General features: G+C 43.5%; 1 protein-coding gene across 2 annotated transcripts in view; it reads left to right on the forward strand.

Annotated features, from left to right (window-relative positions):
• The window catches only part of TAF3 (TATA-box binding protein associated factor 3), a 196,055-nt gene extending 180,182 nt beyond the window's left edge, over positions 1–15,873 (forward strand). For both annotated transcript variants that reach the window (XM_066634193.1, XM_066634194.1), the window contains exons 5-7: positions 4,513–4,774; positions 10,533–10,639; positions 13,684–15,873. In XM_066634193.1, the coding sequence (XP_066490290.1) occupies positions 4,513–4,774; positions 10,533–10,639; positions 13,684–13,798 (484 nt within the window). In that variant the 3' untranslated portion in view covers positions 13,799–15,873. The remainder of the gene's footprint in view (positions 1–4,512; positions 4,775–10,532; positions 10,640–13,683) is intronic.
• Positions 15,874–19,594: the final 3,721 nt, after the last annotated feature.

The raw sequence follows: 19,594 nt of genomic DNA on the forward strand, positions 1-19,594 counted from the left end.
AAATAGTGTAATAAAATATTTAATAAACTATAACAGAATAACATTTGAACCATGTAAAGTGAACAACAGTCAACAGTGGCATTAAGAACCATTATCACTGTCATTAACAAATGGAGAGACTTAAAGGTTTGAGTACTCTAGTTTTCTGGAAACCCCAAGAACTCATCATCGCTAGAGTCAAAATTTATGAAGCTCACAAAAGCAGGTGCACACAAATAGGGGATCACATTATCTTTCTGCTACAATGATGTTCTGCTAAATTCCAATCCACTGGGCCTCGTGCCCGCTTAAGGCTGATCAGTCCCCCTTGTGCAACTCACCAGTGCAGCAAGCAAAAGTGAGTCCAGTTCCAGTCCACAGATGCCAAGTAAATCAGTCCCATCAATCAGAGTTACCAAATCAGAGTCCAGAGCCAATAAGCCAAATTACAGTCCAAGGTCAGGTTCCAGGTAGGTCAGTCAAATCCATCAGGGTATCCAAGTCCAGTCACAATCCACAGTCAGATTCTAAATTCAATAAACCCAGTCAGTCTCCTCTCCTACCTCCAACCTGCACTCCTTCAAAACCCACAAACCCTTTCTGCCTCTGGTACTCCTTATATCCCTGAGGACCCTATTGCCTTCCAGTGGCTGCAGCTGTGCAGCACACTCTGCTGGATGCCCAGTCCTTACCCTTAAAGGGACCACTGCTGACATCACATCTACCTCCTCGCCAGTTCTTCCGTGATTCCAATACAAATGAACAAGTGAAAAGTCCAACCACAACTTGAATTCTCAAGACACAACAAACCTCTGGATTTATGGTGAGAACCGAGCCTTACCTGGGGCTTGTGCAATAAGCAAACACTGGCATTCTGACCAAGGAGACAGTTTTTTCTTTGTGATGGGGGGGGGGGCTTACATTCAGATGCTGGATGAGGTGAGTGAAAGTGCCCCTCCCCTGCTGTGTGAGGGGGGGGCAGAGCATCTGTGTGTGTAAGTGAAGGGGGCAGCCTGTGTGTGTGAGAGAGGGGGAAAGTGTTTGTGTTGCAGAGAAGTTGTGATGCTCCAGGCTTGGGGGGAGGGAAGAGTCTGTGATGCTCTAGGCTTGGGGGGGGGAAGAGAGAAGCTGTGATGCTCCAGGCTTGGGGGGAGAGCAAGAGTCTGTGATGCTCCAGGCTTGGGGGGGGGGGAAGAGAGAAGCTGTGATGCTCCAGGCTTGGGGGGTGGAGAGAGGCTTTCCTGGGAGTAAGCCCCCCTGACTCTAATGGGACTTACTTCAGAGTAGGCATGCACAGGATTGGACAGCGAGACTGCCACCCCACCCACGCTTTCCTGGGAGTGAGCCCCAGTGATGCTGAGACTTACTTCTGAGTAGACACGCAGGCTTGCTCAGCAAGACTGCCACCCCACCCACACTTTCCTGGGAAGCGGAGCGGAGCAGAGCGGGTGGGGGGCGGGGCCAGGGGCGGAGTTTTTTTTGTTTTTTTGTTTTTTGTTTTTTATTTTGCAGTATTCGCTCCATAAGACGCACGCACTTCCCCCCCACTTTTTGGGGGGAAAAAAGTGCACCTTATGGAGCAAAAAATACGGTAAATAAATAAAATATTACATTTCTTGCTTACCTGTAGAAAAGCATTGCTGCCGCTACCACCATCTTCGTCATAATCATATTATCTCCTTCCTCATCAGATAATTCAGAAAACTGAAAGATTACAAACAGTTATAAAATTAAATAAAAGCAGTTAGAGCTGTATGAAGCAGACTAATGACTGAGTGCCAATCTGAATATAGTGGTCTTCAAAGCCTGGAAACAGGAAGGGGGGAAGCCTGCCTGATCTCCCTTGAGTGGAGGGGAGTACTCTGCAACTACAGTGCTACCATAGATAAATTCTTGACTCTGGTACCAGCCAGATGGATCTTCAGCCAAGGTGGGCCAGAGAGCAGAACTCCCAACACTGATCTCCCTACACTGTATTATTCTGTCCCTCCCCACCTTTCACCAACACAGTGTGTGGCTCCTAGTGTGTATTTACCATGCTGTGACATCCTGCTTCAGATTCCAAACAAGGTAGCAATTAATATTTGAATGCTGAGGATATTGTAAGACTTATTCATTGTAATTGACAATGCCTACTTCCATAGTCATCTGATGAAAGCAGTTATGCTGATTTTGTAGGTTCAAAGCAGAGTATTGCCCACTCATAAGTTTGCCATAGGATGCCATCAACAATTGCCCTGGTCTGTTTCCTCGCACGTGTTTGTGTAAATAAAATTTATAAGCTGCCTTTCCTCCCAAAGGGGCCCTCAGAATGGTAGACAGAAAGGATACAAATTCAGCAAAATAAAAATAAACAGTCCTTAAAAAGAGGGGATGGGACAAAATCAGGCATAAGCCTGAATACTGTCAGTTGGGTGGATAATGAAGAGCTATTGAAATAAGCTGGTCTTCATTAAATATCTGAGGGTAAATAAGGAAGGAACCAGATGGTTCTCCAGAGGGTAGGGAGTTTCAAAAGCTGGGTGCCACAGCCAACAAGTCCCTTCCCCATGTTTCTACTCTTCCCATGGTAGAGGAATGCGGAGCAGGGCCATTTACAAAGACCTCTGCCATCATACATTCCATCATTCTCTGTGTGTGTGTGTTTTTTTCCCCACTAACTAGATCTTCTAAGCTGACTATTAGCAACACAGAGAAGAGAATGCTTGTAAACAGGAAACAATAGTTTGGCTATGCACTTGAGACAGTACTGTGAAAAAGACTTCTTTGTCCAAGGCTGGGTCAAAGCATGTGAGCCAGTGAACAATTTCTTGATGAGCCAGATGCACAAGGACTGCCATGTCTAGAGTTTAGTCAGAGCCAGGGTGGCTTGTCTGAATACAACCATGCATAAATACTTTCAAAATCCTTGTTGGTAACTAAATTCAAGGTAGAGAAGCACACACCTGATGTCAGATGAGTCTTGGATTGCAGTTGGACACACCTGGGTTTAGACTATGCAGGGGTATCCAAACTTTTTGGCAGGAGGGCCACAAAATCTCTCTGACACTGTGTCGGGAGCTGGGGAAAATTTGAATAAATTTACATAAATGAATATATTAGAAATGGAACTTACATGAATGAATGAAGGTAATAGTTCAAGGTCTATAAAAGGCCTTGCAAGACCAGCCTTACCTTTGCTGCTGCTTCACAGACATGAAACAGCAAGCAATGGAGGGAGCCCTCATCTCACAGCTCACGTAAGAGACAGAACCCTCACTCTGAGAGCAGTTGCGTCAGGCCAGACTCCAGCAAGTCTCTGGAGGGCCAGAGGCTCATTGGAGACTGGAGACTCCCCATGGGCCAGATTTTGAGTCTCCAAGGGCCGCTAATGGCCAGGGTTTGGGCACCCCTGGACTATGGGGATAAGGATTTACACAATATGGAAAACTTTCTAACTACAGGCGCAGGTTAGCAATAAAAGAAACTGTCTAGGAAGGCTGTGGAAGCCCCTTACTTTTGGGATTTTCAAGGAAAGATAGGATAGTCTTCCATCAGTGGTAACTTGGGTATGAGGGGTTGGACTCAGGTGACTCATACTATGTCTGCAACCGTGAGCACTCACCCTACAAAGGAGCAGTGTTGCCTCTGTGTCTTGCCTTTAAGCTTCCCTGGGGCATTTGGCTATAGGATTCTGATGGTCTGATTCACAGAAGAGCTTCTCTTATGAAGGGTCTGGTGTGTGCTATAGGAAATCTGACTAAAGGTAAAGGGAGCCAGTATCGCAGAAGTTCATGGCTATTTCTGCTTTTCAGCTTGCCTGGTGTTGCAGTCCAAGGTCACTGCTGCTGTTTTCCAAAACACCACCATCCCCCAACATGATGCATTTCTTATAATAAATGAAAATGGTACCCCTATGTCATTTTTACCTCAAGTTAAGCAAGAACATATCTACGACTTCTTCATAGGGTCTGTCTGTCAGGAGGTTTTTATTTTTTTACATTAAATTTTAATTCATATTTAAGTTCATTATTTCAGAGACTCCAGTCTTTCCTAGAGGGTAGCTTCCAGAAGGTGATGCTGGGGGACATAAAACTCCTGTTTTATGTCATGGCGTTTGGCTTGTGGTATCCCATGGTTCCATTCTGCTCTTTTTTTAATTGTGTGTTTAAACCTCTAATCAGCTGCCTTGAATCTTTTGAAGATAAGGGGTGATGTGAATTTTTAAAATAAATGAATGAAATGTTTTATATACGTTGTATGCATAACTTATGTCCAAGTTTTGTTATTTGTCCTAAACTCATGGGGTAATGTTGGGGCATAAGTTTTTGTAAGTTAACAGTTGTCCTTGCAATCATGGATGTTTGGTTTGACCACTGGATGGTGGGGGTGGGGGTGGGGGTGGGGGGAGGCAAAACATTCTAGTGATGCCATGAGAAGTCAAGAAGTCAAGTTCCATTTTTCCCTTAATGGAAACATCTATTTGTGTTTTTCCTGTGTTTTACTGAGTTTCATTTTACTACAGTGCTTTACCAGCTCTTCTTTTTTTGACAGTGTCATCAGCAAAGTGGTGTCAGCCCCGGAAACTAAGCCATCCACTCTTCTGGCTCGCCCCAAAACTCCACCACCTCTGCCATCCCCAGCACCACCAGCTCCAGTCCACATCACCCCTCCTGCTCCTCCAGGAGTTCCTGCTCTGCCTCCAGCCACCATTTCCCCAAGTCTGATTCCACCACTGTCTCCTGCCATATCTGCCACAGGAGGTTCCAAAGCTCCAGTTAGAAGTGTGGTGACTGAGACTGTCAGTAATTATGTGGTACGTAGAATAATGTATTTGAATCTGAATGTGTGTTGGTGCCAGTTTTAAGGTCTGGCTCCTATTCTGTATTTTAGGGTGTGTTCTATATTTTAGGATGTGTTTAGTACTGTATTTTAGTATTTTAGGATATGTTCTGTCTCTGTTCTGTATTTTAGGATTACATGCACATCCCTTTCCAACCAGTCAGTATCTTATATAAAACTACCTTGACATAAAACTTTGAGTGCTTTTAATTTGGTTGGTGATTTTATAGCTTGAGTGCCCTGTGCTGAACTAAGCAGTTCATGTTAGCCCACACTAAGTTTAACCCCTTTCTTATGAAATGTGTGTTTTCAGGGTTTGGTCTCAAAATGATTTATGCCTGATCTTTTCAGTCAAAAAGTTTGGAAGCAATAAGCGTTTGTGATAGAAAAAATGGCCAAAAGAAGAGAAGGAGAGTGGGGTGCCAGGGAATGAATTGCTAACAAATGATAGAAACTAAGGGGAGGAATATGTGGTGATCTAGTGCGGGGGTTGGTTCCACAGTGGCAAGGCCTGTTCATTTTATTTCATTTCACTTTATTTGCTTTTAAGCACTTCGTAACTACTTAGGACTGAGCCATTCTCTGTTAAAAACCAAATAGCTTCGCTGTTAAGTGTTGCCCATTACCCCACATAGCTATTTAAAGACAAAACATCTTTTGAACATTGGATGTGCAAGGTTATTTTTGACAATGATTATTTTGTTGTTGTTTTTTACTATGTTTTCTAATATACAAAGTTTCCAGCCACTGTTGTTGCTACTTAAACATAATAATTTTATCCTAACTTACTTCCTTCAGGGATGCAAGTTGGCCTACAGCATGATAAAAATAAGCAATAAGCAATGTTTCACAATAAAATAAAATATCCCCTCATTTGTTGTACTCATGCACACTGTTAAGTTTCACATCAGATTTTTCATTTTTCAAAGATAACTCAAAATATTTAACAAATGTTAGATATCGCGGTTTGATATTAATTAAAGGGGCAAAAGAATTTTCTGCCAGCTGTCAACAAAAAACAGGTGCAGCAAGAATGAGTTTTGATCATTTGCCAGTAAAAGAGCAAATTTACCAAGACTTGTGGGTAGATGTCCCAAACAAGCAAGAAGTACTCTTCAGATAGTCAGTTATAAAACTAACCAAATGCCTTCAGCTGATGACCAGATTTTATCACCATTTTAGCTGTACAGGTTGAATCTCATTATTTGGGAGGGTTCCTTTCCCAGAACTCATGTGGGAAAATCACTATAGAAAATCAATTTAAAAAACAAAGTTTCTTTGCTCTGGTGATTTAAAAACAGCCTTGCTGACCTTTGTGATGTTAAGATATAGTCATTAAGACTCTATCAACTCTACCAACTGACAGTTCAACAATCAGTCACTCTCAAGGTGTTTAGAAAGGCTACACTCTGATCCCTCCCTTCACCAGTGCAAAAGATCTTTCTTTCATGTGGTCAGGGGGAAGGGAGGGGTCTTGGGCTGAAGCTGCCTGAAGAGAGAATGATGGATAGATTGTCAGCCTGCTGGCTCCCCTCTCTCATTGTTAAATGACTGTTTTCCTTTAATTTAAAGGGTGCTTCTCATTGCATTGAGAGAGAAAAATCTTTGGATGATTAGGTTATACCTGTAATGGCTTGCATGACTCTTTCTCTCTCTACAACAGTAAGAAAAGCGGTTTTTTAAAATTGTGATTTTAAAAGGATGCATTTTTCCCCTTCTCCAGGGATCAGCACATTCTTTCTTATTTGCAGTGGCCATTCGTGTTGAGTCAAATCCATGTATAAAAAATTCATGTATAACAAGGCTGGACCTGTATACTGATAAAGGCCATCATTCACCACTGACAGTTGATAGCCCTCCTACATAACTTTCATGATCCAAATGTCTAAGGGCCCAGTCCTATCTAACCTTCCAGCACCGATGCAACAGCAATATAGCCCCAAGATAATGTTTGTTCTCTTACCTCGAGGAGGCCTCCGCGACTGCTCTGCAGCATGCAGCGCGCAACCTGTTGGCACAGCTGCACCAGCACTAGAGTTGGATAGGATTGGGCCCTAAATTGCCAAAAGAATTGTGTCATAAATTATAGCACCTCTGCCTGGGCCTTTGTAAATGACATTCTTCACACAGTGCAATATTAATGGAATTCAGTACCACAAGATGTGGAGGCCGCTACCTGCTAACATGGCTTTCAAGGGGGATTAGACATATTCACTGAGGGCAGGTCTATCACTGGCTACTAGTGATGACAGCTGAATGTTACCTCCAGGATCAGTGGTAGTGCACTTCCGAGTATTGGTCGCAGGAGAGCAACTGTGGAGAGGAGGTATGCTTTCATCTCCTCTTTGTGGAATACCTAGAGGCAACTGATCGGCCACAATAGGAAACAGGATGTTGGATTAGGTGGCCCTTAGGTGGTCTGATCTTACGCCATGATGATTACTTAGTTATTTGGTGGTGGTAGTGGTGGTGATCAGAATGTTAAGAAATCCTGACCATGTACTATAAGAAATGGAAGAGGCAGATTGTCAGATTTTGTTGCTTGGAACTGTAAACATTCTACTTCTCCCTCTGTCTCTGTCTTCCATTTACCCTTCAGTAAATGGAACTGTAGCATAAATGTCAAAGGAATGGAAAGTTACTCAGTAACAATTTTTATACCCTTGATCTTATCAGTTAGTTGAGTTGAAAGCATTTGGCTAATAAGTAATTACACCACAATGCATGCGCCCTGTACTGTATATATGAGATGCATGTCATCAAGATTGTCTTATGTGGGGAAGGGCTGTTCCCTCTATGCCTTGGCAGAGGTGGCACAAAATTAAAGAATCTTCGTGCGCTCATGGGCGTCTGTCCCTTTCTGAGCAGCACTTGACCCTTGAAGTGACAGAAGGTATGTTTCTTCCTGAACAAAAAGTCTCAAGGAAAAGGCTTTTCTGATTTGCATGTTCAAACTCCTTTACCATCTAGGCCTTAAACACAGGGCTGGTCTTGCAGTGAGGCCCACTGAATCGCTCTCTATGAGCACAGTTAGTTGTGGGGGAGTGGTGAACTGATGAGTGCACTGCATCCCACACCTGCCCACTGCCCACCTCTTCAGTCCGCTTTCCGATCCTTTCCCCACTCACTAAGAATGAGCAGTGACAGGAACCTTTTCTTTCAGTGCTTCTGGAGGAGGCAGAAGAAACTGCCACAGCCTCACTTTCCTCACCTAAGCAACTGGGTGGGCAAGGAGAGGCAGAACATCTTGATTCGGAGCCAGACTCCTTACCCTGAGCTCAAGTGCTGCCTCATTGCTCTTACACTGTATGATCCTGTTTAAAATAAATAGGATAAGTAGAGTAGTGTTTCTCAAACTGTGGGTAGGGACCCACTAGGTGGGTCCCATTCATTTCAATATTTTATTTTTAATATAATAGACCTGATGCTACCAAGGTATGTGACTGCATTTGGGGAAATGTTACAGACCTGTACTTTTAACAAGCTACTATGTATATTCTTTCAACAATGATAGTCAATAGGACTTACTCCTGGGTAAATGTGGGTAGGATTGCAGTCTAGGATTGTTAAAAATGTTCCTGCTTGATGATGTCACTTCTAGTCATGACATCACTTCCAGTGGGTCCTGACAGATTTTCATTCTAAAAAATGGGTCTCGGTGCTAAATGTGTGAGAACCACTGAAGTAGAGCACGTGGTGCTTTGCCTGTTCTTGCCCACCTGGCTGCTTTTTAAGCAGCTGGGAGGGTAAGGTGGTAGCAGGAGTGATGGTGAGGTGCATGCATACAAGGGTGTGTGCAAGGTTTTTAATTTAATGTTTTTCTGTGGGAGGAGGTACATACTAACAGGAGCGGCATCTCTGTTCAGGCTGCTCCTGCTAATCTTTCAGTGATATGAATATAAGAGTTGTCTTTCTGAATTCAACCAAGGTCCACTTACTCCCACTTTCTATGTCCAATAATGACCACCAGATGCCTCTCGGAAGACCACAAAGAAGGTGTGTTGATGATGAGAAAGTAGACCACATGCTTTCCCTTAATAAGATCCCAGGTTCTGTACCTCCTAAAGGACTTCCAGTAGCAGAGCTGGGGCGAACAAGACCTCGGCCTGAAACCATGGAAGGCCTCTGCCATTCAGATAGCTCATACTGGCCCACATGGAGCAGTGGCCTGACTTCGAAGGCAACTGCATGTGTTCTTTATACTTGATGGATGTGATGAAGGACTCAGTACTGCACTTAGCAAATTTCCCAGTTCACTGACTCTGATTTTAGGCTGTTTTAGGACACTCAGAAATTTGACTGCAGAGATAAAAGCAGTAGCAATTATGTATGAGTAAAATACCACTGATCCCTGGCTAAAATAAATTCCACCCACTCAGACTTTCTCTTTCTTCTACATACTACAATGAAACTATCTATACACTTTCAGTCTTACATTTAAAAACCAAAAAGACTGAGAGCCAGAAATGTCAAGAAAGCCGTGTCCCACAACTGACCATCAGGCCTTAGAGGCCTTGCTCCCTTGGATTGCTGTGTAATTGTCACCATGCAGATCTAAAAAATGGAAACTATAAATAGCAGGTAATGGCCCCATTTAGTTGCCCCAGTGGCACCTCCTCCTTTTTGGTGCACAAAGAGGAATCCACATGCACATTTTGAGCATTTTCATAAAAGCTCCTGAGTATGTGGAACTTTGGTGTATAAGCCACATGATTGCTTATCCTTGTCCAATAATTGAAGTCCAAAGAAGATGCAACAGCTGTAATTCCATATGTTTAAACATGGGACAGTCCTAGTCCTGTTGAAAAACGGGGTTTGGAAGTTTTGATTCTCCAGTGGGATCTCCATGTCCGGGTAGTCCTCCAGACAGGTTAGTCCTCCAGATGGGTAGGCTCCTCCCTGTCAGGATAGGCAGGCCAGAGTTCAGAACTTCTTGGGGGGGGGGGGCTGCCTGGACTTCCCCACTCTGGTCTAGCCTTTTGGCCAAGCAGGACCAAACTCTTTGGGGAGGCCCTGGACCCACTCCTGGTGGAATCCAGGGTCAAGAAGAAGGTTCTGCCCACCAGGGACAAGAACACAAGACCCCACCCCCCGCCGAGAGGCCCCAGCACTGGTCTTTCATCCCCCAAGGCAGCCCCCCTCCAACTCTCCCTCCTCCACAACCACCTACCGAGGACAGAGACCTGTCTGGCACCCCCAAAAGCCAGCCTACAGCCTACCAGCAGTCCCAGCTATTTGGCCCCAAGAGGCCCATGTCACAATGACACCCATCCATCCTTGTACAGAGCCTTACCCACAGCTTACATCTCCAGGTACTTTTTCTCAGCTGAGCTGCAATACTGGAAATTATCTCAGCTCAGGAAAAAGTGCTTAGTGAGGGAGGCTATGGGGAGATAAGCAGTGGGTTCGGGGAAGGGGGATTCAGTACACCTTGAAAATACTTGTTTTCTGTTATTTGGGATGTATACACTTATACCAAATTTCAGTATTCAGCATTCTCAGTCATGTGGAAACAAATAACAATGTTATTTAGAAAACATTTACAGAATGTGTCTCTCATATCCTGTACTCATATATCATGTCTATGTAAATAAACAGTAGTTGTACGTACACTATACCAGAAATATTTGGACCATTAAATAGCCTTGGGCGGAATCAGGAAGTAATTGGCTACACTGAGTGCTTCTTTTGACTGTCCAGGCCATCAACCTCACCCTATTTCTTTACCCCAGATCAGAGATGAATGGGGGAACAAGATCTGGATCTGCCCTGGCTGTGAGAAGCCTGATGATGGCAGCCCAATGATCGGCTGTGATGACTGTGATGATTGGTATCACTGGTAAGTGGTTCAGACCTCTGTTGTTGCTTTCACTGAGTTGCAGAGTAACCTTATTTCTCTTTAGCTATTCTCTCTCTCTCTCTCTCTCTCTCTCTCTCTCTCTCTCTGAGGTGGCAGTTCACATTTACAATTTTTACTACATTTGTGAAGCGTTTACTTTCTTAAGGTTATGACTTTGGTAGTTTGAGGCCATTGAGGCTGGCAATGATGCAGTGGCTCCATGCTCCCAGTCAGCTGATGGTGCTCAGCCATTATTAAACTCACCGGGTTATTAATACTGGCCAAGTCAAGAGATGTGTGTGCCTTATTCACCTTTTCTGTGCACTGCAGTGCCTTGCACTTTTGTCTGGTTTGGAGCCAAAGCATGGATGAAGGATAAATGGATGAATATAAAAGCATAACCTTATTTAGCTTGCAAATTAATTTAGGCTGGCAAAAAACATAAGTAACTATAGAGCACGTGCTATATAAAACCCAAATGAACAGAAATAAAGCAAAATAAACACATGAACATCATGGAATGTTGGATGAAATCAAACCAAAAAGGAAAGCACATGGTTGAAATTCGAAATGTTAAAATTGAAAACAGCTGAAAGAGCAAAGTGATGGAAGTCAAGTGGATGAAAGTCAAGGTATTGCTATAATGAAATCTCCCTCTTGTAAGACCCTGTGGGTTATGGAACAGTCTGAATGCTGAACAGTTCCTTTGCTCAAGCAAATCTTCAGAATATTTTTGAATCCCTCAACAATTCTACAAGTTGAGTAACATGCTCAATTAATTGGAATGCTGTTCAAATATCCCATACATCTGGGATCATAACTGCTTCCCAATGTGTGGCAGCCTCTGCTCCTTTGCCTTTTCCCAAGTGGGTAAGTTACCATTGAAGGGTGTGAGATATGACAGCTTCAAGGAGTAGCTGGGGAAAACTGGGTGCTAGGATGGTTCCCCCCCCCCCCCCAGGAATATTTGTTGTGAAGTCCACATGTTAAATCTCCAACATTTGCAATGTATGTGTAAAAAGCTGTTAAGATTTTGTTGAAATAACTGATGTTGTAACTGTGGACAGGGATTTGAGCTTAATCTCTTCCAACTCGGATCCTGAGTTATATTAAACTGAACTTAAAAAAAAAAAAGTTATCCATTATAATATAGTGTTCAGGCTGCTGCTGTACAGCAGAAACATAGCAACATCCCTGTTTGTCCCAAGATCCAAGTCAAGGAATATTTCTATAAAACATAACTACCTGATAATCTATATTTAGCCACGTTGGGTGCCCTTCGGGGAGAAAAGTGGGGTAAAAATCAAACAAACAAACCTTTCCCCTCACCAGACAAAAGTCTAAGGAATGACATTACAAATGTTTTATTCTGAAGTACAGTCATGTCTTTGTCAGTCCCAAGTCTCTCTATAAGGTATGCCATTTCCTCAAGTTTCTTCAGTGAGGACTGGAGAGGATGTGGGTCAGATGGAGCCTCAGCAACTTCTCAAATCCAAGAGCATCTCTTCTTGTCTCTGGGAATTTTTGCCCTTTCCTTCTCCTTTCCACTCTTCCTTTCTCCCTCTTTCCCAGTTTCTTCCCTGATGTTTCTTTTTCTTCTGCACCCTCATCTCCCTCTTCTCAATCTGTTCCATGTTCCTTTCTTTTGCCTTTTCCTTGTCTCCCTCCACATTCTCTTTCACCACTTTCTATCATTCCTTTCTTCCATCTCTTGTTCTCTTACTTCTCTCTCCTCCTCCCCCTGCTGCCCATCTTTTCTCCATTTAAAGGGCACCCCTGCTCATCTTTGGTCCCTCCCCTTTGAGATCACTGTCAGCTATGATACTGATAGTGTCTTGGACTTTCCTGGCGCTCAGCAATGACATCACCACCAAGTCTAGGAAAACAGTGCAGCTGGTCTTAGCTGAGCCATGCAACCCTTGCAATGCCATGGGGAAATGCTGCAGCCTTCACAAAGGGATACCAAAACATCTAAAAAAATGTTGACTAGGTGGTACACTTTGCATATTCTCCCATGGAAAGGAAATGATAGTATTTCAAACCTTTTCTGTGTATGTGTGTGTGTGTGTGTGAGAGAGAGAGAGAGAGAATTTCTGGATTTCATGAAAAGGTATCGGGGTGAATTGGACCCAAGTGAAAGTAAAGGGAAAGAAATGCAGTGCTGTACATCGGGGGGGGGGGGAGTAGGCGTCTGTGTAATAACAAAACAAAATCGCAAAAGTGAACCACAAGTGCTAAAAGATATTTTACTGTTTGCAAACAAATGCCCATTTCTCACAACAAATTATTTCAAATAATTTGAAAAATTAGTTTTTCAAATCTAACATAGTCAGAAGTCAAATCATAGTCAAATCTTCTTTGTCAGAAGAAGCTAAATAACAGTTCAGAAAGTATAATTCAAAGTAATTGTTTGATTTTCTTCATAAACCATTTTGTGAACTTTTCTGTCAAAAAGTGGTATATAAATATACCACTTTTATTGTGGTATATACATTATTTAATTAATACCATTACAGATTTTAACACATTTCAGTCATCATGCCATTTAAAGCATGCTTTTGTAACTGTGCCAGTGGTTCATCCATTTAGTGGGTCATCCATTTATTTTTATTCATATATCCAAAAGATTTTGAAATGAGGGACTGAGTGTATCAGTAAGTTGTCAGGTTACTATGAAACCCCATAGAAATCAACAATTGAAGTTATTACAGACCCCAGATACTATCCCAATGTAATTATCCCTGTATTATAAAAATAATGGGGTGTCCTGGAATTGAGTCATTTCAGTGATGTGAAATGGAATAATTGTCATATAGTGGTTCATTTTTACCTGCAATTTAGTTGGGATGTACCCGAGCCCAGTATCAGATCAGCCAATTTTTCCCCCAAGTATTGGAGAGTTAAATCTGCAGTGAAAGCTTCTGTTGACTAATCACACAGAGAAAAACTTGCAGCACTAGATAAAATAACAGCAGGTGCTTCACTTGTTAAAATCCTCATCCATTTTCTTGCATTTATTTGTTTGTGTTCCGTCAAACGCATAGGCCTTGCGTTGGAATTACAGCTGCTCCCCCGGAAGAAATGCAGTGGTTCTGCTCCAGGTGCGCCAGCAAAAAGAAAGATAAAAAACACAAGAAGTGGAAACATAAAGCACATTGAAGTCATGGTGGTGGAGACTTGTCGGACTGTCGCTTCAGCACTTCTGCCCTGACTTCTTTTGTGGAGAGACTCAGCCAGGCTTCCACTGCCTCACCCACTGCCTCACCCATCGCCATCAGGTTTCAAGGATTAGGATTCTAGGAAAATTGAGAACAAACACATACTGCCCTCTCTGTACTGGCTTTCTTATTTTTCTCTTCACCAAACAGTATAGGCCTTGATTCAGAATCGTTGGCCACAGACTCACCGGCCAGGGAGCAGCAAACAGAGAAATGTATCACTGAAGGAGAAAGCTGCTGTGTGTGTTGGTGATGGCAGTGACGCTTGTAAATATTGCTGTCTTCTCCCAGTTGCTTTTTCCTCTTCCGAGCTTCTACCTTGAGAAACAGGAGAGACTCTCAAATGCAAGAGGCTTTACTCTGGGAGCCACTCAGAATGATTTCTGTAGCTCTCAGGCACCTATCCTGTCTGGCCAGATAATCATAAATGACATTGCAGGGGGGAGGGGAGAGTGACTAGTAAATATTTTTCTGATAAGAATATTTGAAGCTTTTCTTCTCTCTTTCTCTCTCTCTCCCCCCACAATCTTGATTTTTAAGACCTAACATAAATAAACATGCTTGAGCTTTTTGTGAAATTACTTCTATTTTTTTTTTTTTTAAAGTTTCTGCTGTGGCTGTTCTCCCCCTGTGGGTCATATGTTTTGTTCAGCATGCCAATAATACATGAGTTCTGCCCTCCACTACACCCTAATTTGAATGGAGTCTAGCATCTTCTCTCTTTGTTGCTTGTACAACACTGTTGTGTCCAAGCACTTAAAATATAGTTTTAGTCAACTAGGCAGTTGGTGTCTATGGGGTACTGTTGGTTTTTTTCAGGCATAGGAATGGGATGATTTTTTTAAAGGGCTCTCTCCACCCTGGCTGACAGTTCTTAGAGCCACGTAAGATTGTATGGATTTCTAAAGAAATTGGGAAATGCATATCCTCACACACTTTGTCCTTTTCTCAACTTTTCAAGTTACATTTTCAAGTCCCAGGTTCACTCTATTAAGTCATTTCTGTATCTAGAGATAATTGCAGATGTGAAAATGATTCAGGTTTTGTTATTTGGATTCAGGTACAAAAAAGTGCTGGAGTTTAAATGGCAGAATGCACGCAGTTGTGAATAGCACATGTGCTTTTTAAATGACTAGGCTTATACTCAGTATACACGGGAGTGGTGCTCATGAAAGAATTGGGGTCTCACTTGCCATTGTGGGGAAACATGATCGTGTAAACACAAGTAGGCCATTTACAATAGGTGATTGTAAGGCATGAGCCTTACTATTCATGGTTCAAAAGGGAAAGTGTGAAAGACCTACAAATGAGAAGGTGTCAGGCACCTGCAGTTGACAGGAGAAGGGTTTTATTGGGGGGGCGGGCGTAGAGAAGGTTAAAGTTATAAAGAATGGTCTGTGTAAAAGGTAATATTGAATGAAGAAAAAAATGGTTCACCTGGAGGCCCTAGGGTGTCCTTTCTTCCTGTCACCTGGGCACAGCTCAAGCATCATGGGCCTCCTCCGGAGCAAGGGTCTCCATAAGAGTAGGGGAGCCAAATAAGTATGGCCAGGATCCAGCCCCCTTGCCAGGGGCCTACCTGGGAATAGGGCCAAGGATCACATGGCTGGAAGGGGTGGAGTCAGGGAAACCAGCTGCTGGGCTCATAAGGAGCTCAGCAGCCATGGGAGTGGGAGGTTCCCTCCTGGGATCTGGCTTTGGAAGGAGGACCAGGGGAAGCCACCCTGGTACTTACGCTAGCCCTGTGCCTGTCCTGGCTGGGGTCGGAAAGGCCCCAAGCCAGGTTAACCCCTGGGGGAGAGCTGGCCCCAAGGAGGAAGAAAGACCCCAGGCGTTGGGCTTGCAAGTGTCTGGCTCCCGACAACCTGAGGGAAGCCTGGGGAACACAAGGGAAATGGCAACTCGCATCTTGGGCTAGCAAGGTGGGCTAAAGACTAATACTGGGGTCTTGTGAAGCAACAAGACCCTGATGAGTGTAAAATCGATAACGAGAATAAACAGTGTGTGTAGACCGTCTTCACCGGCTCCTCGCCTCCTTACATGTTGGGGTAAGTCAGTTGCCACCGGTTCCAGTTTGGCAGAAGCTCCACCCTTTGGCCCCACCCAGGGGATGGACGCGACACTTCCCTTTCATGAGCCTCAGGAAGGCCAGTCTTTAGGCCCTCATTGTTCCAGGATAGATTAGGGGTGACCTTCCCATCCTGCCTGAATGATGTCCCTGGAAGTTGGTCAGCATTTGCCAGTGCTTTGCCAAACCTTCCCTGCCTCCTGACTGTCAGCTCTACAGTTGTTCACAAGAAGATAACTCAGTAGTGCAGCTGCTGCCAGCCAACTTCCTTCACCCTACAATGCAAGGAGTTCTTCCAGCATCTTTCCAGCTTTCTTTTCAACTTGGAAGGTAGATGCTACATTTTGAGCAGCATCCACTGGCAGGTCCAGGCCGAGGGATGGGAGGCAGGTCTTTTCTTTCTGAATAGCATGTGCTGCACATGTTTTGAGATACTGGAGTGACTCACACAAATGCACCTATCTCTTTAAAACAGTGACAAAGACAGTTTCAAATAGTCGACCAGTATTCTGTATATAAAACCTGAATGCCAGGAAGTACATTAGCTGTACAAAACCAGGAATGGTTAACCAATATAAGGGGGATTTTAAGCTGGAATCGTCCTCTTATTTCCAAATTGGTGAGTCATCAGGCAGATTGTGCTCATGTTTGTTTTCACTCTGCATAAGACCTGCACTTCCTGCATCTGGATTGTAATTTTTGTTTTACCTTTTCCATAAATATTGCATTTTTAAGGACAAATAACATTTTCATGCATTGTATATTCTCCATATTCCTTGTCAAACCTTAAGTTGCCATAAGGCTATGAGCATTACTGGATCTTACTGCATTTCTTGAAGAGGTAAATAAATGATTGTGTAAATGTGAACCCAATATCCTGCATTACATTTCAGGAAGCATAAGACTAAGTATATCACTTTGCATTTCTATGTTAAAAAAACAAACTTCTCCCACGATTGGTCATCTTGATACAGCGAGACCAATTTCTGTTGACTTTGGTATTTCTGCCATAAAAACAATTAAATTCTTCCCATGCTTAATGGCAAATGCCACTCTTTTGTTGAAGGGTATGACAGGGTATTATTGCATGGTGTCTTTGTGTGCTGTCACAAGTAGTTGCTAATTCTTGAGCTGGTCCACACTCTCCCAGTGTAGAGCATGGGCTCTCCCAGTGCCACCCTTTTAGCAGCACTGCTTCTGAGACTCTGGAAGGAACAAAAAGAGGCATTGGAAGACAAAGAATGCTATAGGAGAAGATGCAGACCAAGAAAGGTGAGAGTGGGAAAGTCCACTTATCACTTGGGCCACCCTTTCATCAGCACTGTTTCTGCCAAGGCGTCACTTCGCAGAGCACCTGAGCTGCAAAGTGATGCCTTAGCAGAAGTGGCACAGCTGAAAGCATGGCCCAAGTGATAATTGGTCTCTCCCAGCATGGTAATAGGGTAATCTTTCCCATATCTTGAAAATATGATCAAGATTTGCATATTTTCTCTTCTGTTTGTATCTAATAAGTTCCTGTAAGTGATTATTTTTGACCATCATCTGTTTAACGACATCACTTTCTACTTAACGTTGTCACTTCTGACCCCCAGCAGGCACCATGAATGCTATTCAGCCCATTGTGTGAAATGAGAATGACATCCCTGTTCTAGAGGACTTGTAGAGGGAGCTGATGAACCTTAAAGAACGACAGCATTAGTAAGTTACACAAACACAATTTTAACACAATTTTAAGTTCTCACTGAGGAGGCCATCTTGAGTGATATCATGGCAGGAGCAGACTTGACTGACAAAATTTCCTTGTACATAAAAAGCTAGCATGTGGGGAAGAACCCCTCTCTCTGGTGTTAGTTTTCTGTGTGCTGGAACATTGAACCCCCTCTTGACACAGGATGACCACCTCAATGAGCACTAGATCATTGCCTATTCTGGCAGTCATGGCTAATGCCACTATTAGTAAGTTTCAGCCTGAAGGCCAGTACCAGAATTGACCTTTCAAGTCAACTGTGCTTGCATATATGCATAAAATGCATATAGCTTATTTAGAGAAGACCCTGTGTATTCTGGACTTCTGGTAATCCATATATGCAGATTTCAATATTGGGTGTAGAACTTTGCAAACCACCCTCCGCACTTATCTGTAAACAGAACATGTTTGCATCCATTTTTTGTTCCAAAGATAAGCTTCAAAAGATCCACACAATGCCTGACAGTCTAAAAGCAGTGCAGTGCAGGTCAAATCCTAACCTGCACTTGTGAAAATTGTGGCAGTGCAGGTCAAATCCTAACCCCCATCCCTAGCTTGAGCAGTCTTACATAAATAACTGGCATGGATTCAAGTAGCCCCATAGAGTAGGCGGCGACTTGACAAAAGGTAAAGGGAAAAATATCCTCTTACCATGAGGGGACCTCCAGTCTGCACCTAACCTGTGCTGGCCAGTTGGCCTGCCTGTTGCAGCACAGATTAGGATTGGGCTGTTAGTCTGGTATCCTCCTTCCTATAGTGGCCAAAAGTAGGACATGAAGGCAGCAGCTCTCTCCTGCTGGGGCTTCCCACACCTTCTGCAGCTTGCAGCAGCCGTCTGTGAGTATAAGCACCCCCATTAGCGATGCAGTCCTGTGGATCACTTCACTGCCTCGCCCCCGCCCCTTAAAGGGATAGGGGAACCTTTGCACAAGCTGGTGGGTCACAACCCACCAGTTTGCGTACCACTGCACTAAGGCTTTTGTGGCTGGATGAGTCTAAAACATAATTTAAGATGTTGCTCGAGTCTTCATGCCATGGATTAAAACACATTGTAGGATCTAGTCCCAACGTTTCACTTTCAACTGTGGAAAGCATCTTCAGGGGCTTACATAGAATAGCCCAAGTAAGTATCTAAATGGTCTCATCTGCTAGCTGGCCACAAGCTTAATTGCCAGCTCCTGTTTGTATTTTTAAAGGCATACTTTAATTATGTTTTTGTATTTCCTTTGTCTGTCTTGAGTCTCCTGCCAATCAATGTTATGGGAAAATCCCTGGTACAAGCGTTATGAAGGAGAAGGACTTCTTGCTAGTACTTCCTCCATGCCATGCATAAGCTTAAATATGTTCCCTCTTTCTAACTTTCTGACTTGGCTATATATACAGAAGAGCACTCTGTGTGCTTCACCATCCCAACAGCCTACACAGGCAGAGAGGCTCATAAGTTGAGTTTGGTAGCAAATAGGCCTAGGAGTCATGTGCAGCCCCTGAGAACTGCAAGCCCAAAGCTCTGGTGTTAACTGCTTAAAACTACCACCAGACGAAACTACCACTTCTTATTCAGAGATTGGCTAAGGGAAACGGCTCATAACTAAAAGAAATGACACAATCCTTTCATAGAAATTTGCTTCATCCTGACTTGGATTATAGCTACATCAAGCCCAGTCCTTTTATGTATTTGGAAGAGTGATCCTCTCCCCATCTCTCGGTCACATGATTCTCAGAGCACTTTGCAATGTGTCATGTGAGCAAGGGAAGGAAGCTGCCCTCCGCTGCATCTGCCCCATGGTCCATCTCACTCAGTTTTGTCTGCTCTAACTTGGCAGCTGCTCTCTGGGTTTTTTCAGAGAGAGTCTTTCCCAGCCTTCTCTGGCAGTGCCAGGGGTTGAACCAAAGACTTCCTACCATGCGAAGTATGTCTTTCA

Source organism: Tiliqua scincoides, chromosome 7 (assembly GCF_035046505.1).
Source record: "Tiliqua scincoides isolate rTilSci1 chromosome 7, rTilSci1.hap2, whole genome shotgun sequence".
Taxonomy (NCBI): Eukaryota; Metazoa; Chordata; class Lepidosauria; order Squamata; family Scincidae; genus Tiliqua; species Tiliqua scincoides.